Source organism: Salvelinus sp. IW2-2015, unplaced genomic scaffold, assembly GCF_002910315.2.
Source record: "Salvelinus sp. IW2-2015 unplaced genomic scaffold, ASM291031v2 Un_scaffold2626, whole genome shotgun sequence".
Lineage (NCBI taxonomy): Eukaryota > Metazoa > Chordata > Actinopteri > Salmoniformes > Salmonidae > Salvelinus > Salvelinus sp. IW2-2015.
This window is the reverse complement of record NW_019943934.1, coordinates 70219-75054: the sequence shown is the minus strand read 5'-3', so window position 1 is coordinate 75054 and position 4836 is coordinate 70219. Positions and strand designations below refer to the sequence as shown.

Sequence of the window (4836 nt, the reverse complement as noted above, 5' to 3'; positions counted from 1 at the left end):
TGTATAATAGCAATAAGGCACCTAGGTATTTGTGGTATATAGCCAATAGCCTACATATACCACGGCTATGGGCCACATCTCCTCTGGCCTTATTGCTTAATCATAGCAGTCAAAACAAGTTCAATTGACACCCATTGATGAAAAAATGATCTGSCGAGTWTAATAAGGGAAAATTATMTTTTCTCTTGCGACGTATTCTTAAACTTGCAATAATTATTATTGTGATGGAAAACCGAATTCTGCTTGTTTTAAGCCCTATTCGCGACTAGTATTACCATTCCAAGGGCGGCAGGTAGCCTTTAAACTGGTAACCGAAAGGTTGCTAGATCGAATCCCCGAGCTGACAAGGTAAAAATATGTCTTTCTGCCTCTGAACAAGGCTGAACCCACTGTTCCTAGGCAGTCATTGAAAAGAAGAATTAGTTCTTAACTGATTTGCCTAGTTAAGTAAGGGTAAAATTTTAAAAAAAATACGTGAGGCGTGAAGATATTTCAAGTCCAGGCGATAACAAGCTAGACCGATAACTCGAGCTTGGTTCCCAAGTTTCTAAACCATACCAAACCATCTTTGGTATAGTGTCGCCATAATATTTGAATTGAGATAGTGCGATCCCCATAGAAGACGTCCTAAATGCTCCACAGCCTTCAGATGTGAGCCCGTGAGCCAAACAGGGCACTTGCACTTGATATGCGTTTTTAGGCTAATGCTGAAAAGGTGAACTTGTCATTTCCTCAGTTGTATGCTGCTTTGCAATCTATTAACATCAGGGGTTGCAATAAATAGGGGCAATATTTGTTTAAGATGCATTCACCGATGTTCAAATCATTCGCACAAAACGTATAAACAAATGCATTCACTGTGAAAACTGATACAGGCCCTTCATATATATGCTATGCGCAGCACTTGGTCCAATTTATTGAATCATTTATTGTTTTGTAGCGCAAACCGAGAGCAACACCTGTAAAACTCATGACACAGGGATGTCAATTCGCACGGGACTAGTATTATCAGAGGATTTAGTAGTTTGCCAAAAAACTTTAGGTTATTCTGGCTGGAATTGTTACACTCCTGCCATGTCACTGATATATATGGCAGAATCGGATGGGACTAAAATGACAGATGTGGTGTTTGTGCTAGTGGACATAATTACATTACCCGACCTCCCCCAATAAAACTAATCCCATCCGAATAGGGCTCCTACATCTTTACAAATTAAGTCGATAGTCCTTCTTAATTCGCTCGATGGCGTTATGGAAACCGGTTTTATTGGCTAAATGTAGAAACTCCTATTTTTCTGCAAAAACAAAGAGAAATGGCTCGCTTTCAGCCCTTTTGGGCGGGTTTTGAGACATCGTTTGTTTAGTAGACATTTGATTTTGACCCTGGCAACCCTGCGTAGTAGGTTACTTTACCTGTGTGCAGGTAGCCAACGTCGCATCGGAATAAGAGCTCTCGACTCCTTGTTTGCTTGCGTAGTTAGGATAAATCTATGTGTTCGGATTTAGACTATATGTAAGGATGTCGTCCATAATTTAGTTTATCCTTTGAAACATTCCCGGGGCGTTCCAGATGGAATGATAACTGGAAYGTGCACTTTCACTTTTACTTACTAGCATACAGAAGTGTAAAACTCGGACCGAAGGAAATGGCAGTCAGCTTTTTTGGGAAAGTTATCATACCGTTTTTGGCTTATTTTCTCGGTGAGTAGCCTATACTAAGTTTTTCCCGGTTATTGGTTTGTAGTAAAGTAATTTGTCCTTGACGTGGTCATTGTGCACTGTATCCCGAGCGGGGAGCCTTATTAGCCTTAGGTCTGTTCAGCCGCTCAGTCTGGTCCAGTCGATAATTAGTCATTCAGTAGTAACTTAACATGTTATAGTGTAACTCTAATCACACTGCTTTGAGTGTACAGAAAATAGTCTTTATTTTTTAKATTTTTATTTGAGATTTATTTAACTAGGCAAGTCAGTTAAGAACAAATTMTTATTTACAATGACGGCCTACCCCGGCCAAACCCGGACGACGCTGGGCCAAAGAAATAGGCAGGGTTAAKGACTTTGTGGCTAGCTAGTGACGACCCTATTGTGTTGGTTAAACAGGAAATACAACAACATGATGATTGATGATCATGATGATGATGCATCATAAAATAAATAACATAAAACCTAGGTTACAAATATGTTGACATCACATGCATGGTAACAAATGTTACCGTCAAAGCTACAGGTTTATTAATACTGTATACTGTACACTCTTAGGGAGTGAACGTTATTTATAATACTTTTTTTATTTAACCTTTATTTAACTAGGCAAGTCAGTTAAGAACAAATTCTTATTTACAATGATTGGGACTCCCAATCACAGCCAGATGTGATACAGCCTGGATTCAAACCAGGGACTGTAGTGACACCTCTTGCACTGAGATGCAGTGCCTTAGACATCTGCTCCACTTGGGAGCCCAAGTATAGACATAGGCCTCTGTTTACTACGAAATAGTTTATCATTTATTTTACGAGGCAGGGGTGCTCAACTCTTACCCTACGAGGTCCAGAGCCTGCTGGTTTTCTCTTCTACCTGATAATTAATTGCACCCACCTGGTGTGCCAGGTTTAAATCAGTCCCTGATTAGAGGGGGACAATGAAAACAAGCACTGGAACTGGCTTCGAGGTCCAGAGTTGAGTTTGACGATTAGTTTTGATCAATGGTGTGTATAAATGCACAGTCATCTTGGCACTCCTCAACAACAACAAAAAAGCATTTATTAATGTCTACATTATGACATGTTTAATCCATTACAGATACCTGCAAACATTTACATTATATTATGTGAGCTCAACATAAAAAAAACAATGAAAACATATCTAATCAAATCAAGATTTATTTTATACAGCACATTTCAGACATGAAATGCAACTCAATGTACTTCACAGGACAAAACGAATAAAACCAATGAAAATAAAAACTGAAATATTTGCTACACAACAAACATAAGAGGATAAAAAAAAACGAAAGAATAACAATAAAATCTGGAAACAAGTAAAAGGCACTCTAAGGAAAAGCAAATCTAAAAAGGTGTGTTTTACGATCTCTTTTAAATATGTCCACAGTTTCGGCCCCCTCAGGTTCTCTAGCAGGCTATTCCAGAGTGTTAGGGCATAATAACTAAAGGTTGCCTCTTCATGCCTCTTGGTCCAAGGCTTTGGGATAGTTAAAAGGGACCTACTGGGTAAATTACTTAAAAGCATGTCTGGCATGTATTGTGATGCACAATTGTGGATTAATTTAAAAACCAATAGCAGAATCTTAAAATGTATTCTAAAACTCACAGACAGCCAGTGTAGAGACCTTAAAACCAGTGTAATGTGTGCTCTACGTCTGGTCTTGGTCAGTATCTATGCTGCAGCATTCTGTATGCTTTGGAGTTGACCAATGGCTTTCTTGGGTAGACCAGACAGGAGAGCACTACAGTAGTCAAGCCTACTTGTAGTAAAGAATGGATGAGTCTCTCTGTATAGTATTTTACTTTAGAGAGTACTAATATTACTATCCCAACTACAATGGCCTCTCAATGGCCAATACATAGCATCAGCAATCCAGGGCTTATATACATCTTTGGTTTCGATCGCCAAGTATCTCAGACTCCTTCAAGTCGCTATGCAGTCAGTACTTTACAAAAGTACATTATTAAACCCTTACCGTTTACATATGTTTGTCCCCTGTATTTGCATGCATTTCTTTCTTTGCTGAAATCTGTACTTTAAAAAAACAAAAATGTTTATTTATTTTTCTCCCCAATTTCGTGGTATCCAATTGTTAGTAGTTACTATCTTGTCTCATCGCTACAACTCCCGTACGGGCTTTGGAGAGACGAAGGTCGAAAGCCATGCATCCTCCGAAACACAACCCAACCAAGCCGCACTGCTTCTTAACACAGCTCGCATCCAACCCGGAAGCCACCGTGCACCTGGCGACCTTGGTTAGCGCGCACTGCGCCCGGCCCGCCACAGGAGTCACTGGTGCGCGATGAGACAAGGATATCCCTACCGGCCAAACCCTCCCTAACCCGGACGACGCTAGGCCAATTGTGCGTCGCCCCACGGACCTCCCGGTCGCGGCCGGCTGCGACAGAGCCTGGGCGTGAACCAGAACCTGTGAACCTCTCTGGTGGCACAGCTAGCGAAATCTGTACTTTTTAATAAAACGTTAATCAAATAGAACCACGGACTGTTTCCTCGTTGCTGTTGCTCTAAGATGGCAACTCAGCGTGAATGTGCATATGCCAATTGAATCTCAACAAGGAAAAAGTTGGTGGTTGTATTTGATGAACGTTTTTTTTTAAGTATGGATTTCAGCAAACAAAGGCACGCAACAACAGAGGACAAACATAGGTACACAGTAAGTTCCATTTTTTAAGTATCGATTGCATAGCGACTTGAAGGAGTCAGAGGTTAATTTCATAAACTACTTTGCTCGCAACTCCGTGGATGAAATTATCATGGAGTTGAAGTACCCGGCTGGAGTTTCGATAGAGTTGATGATATGTCTCTCCATGCATGGCTAAGTTAATGATATATCAAGATACAAGGTCTACAATCCCTCCCTGGCCAATCATTGATTTGACAGCAGAGGAGAGAAGTATAGTGGGAGATTACCAACAAGGTTGAATAGGTGGGATGTCTGACTGATACTGTGAGATTCTGATCACAAAATTGTTCAAGTTTAACTTTTCCCCCGATGCTTTGAGATGGATGAAATCATACCTTGAAGGCAGAACTCAGTGTGTCAGAGTGAGCAATGAGCTGTCGCCCACTCTTAGCTATGATGTGGGCATGCC

At 40.7% G+C, this 4836-nt stretch overlaps 1 protein-coding gene across 2 annotated transcripts in view; it reads left to right on the top strand.

The window, feature by feature from the left end:
- Positions 1–1291: 1291 nt before the first annotated feature.
- LOC112074420 (lymphocyte function-associated antigen 3-like) overlaps positions 1292–4836 on the top strand; it is a 34119-nt gene continuing 30574 nt past the window's right edge. Inside the window, exons 1-2 of one of the 2 annotated variants that reach the window (XM_024141604.2) lie at positions 1292–1513; positions 1615–1701. In XM_024141604.2, coding sequence (XP_023997372.1) covers positions 1647–1701 — 55 coding nt within the window. In that variant the 5' untranslated portion in view covers positions 1292–1513; positions 1615–1646. Of the gene's footprint in view, positions 1702–4836 lie in introns of both variants that reach the window. The other variant, XM_070440525.1, reaches the window with a different exon arrangement.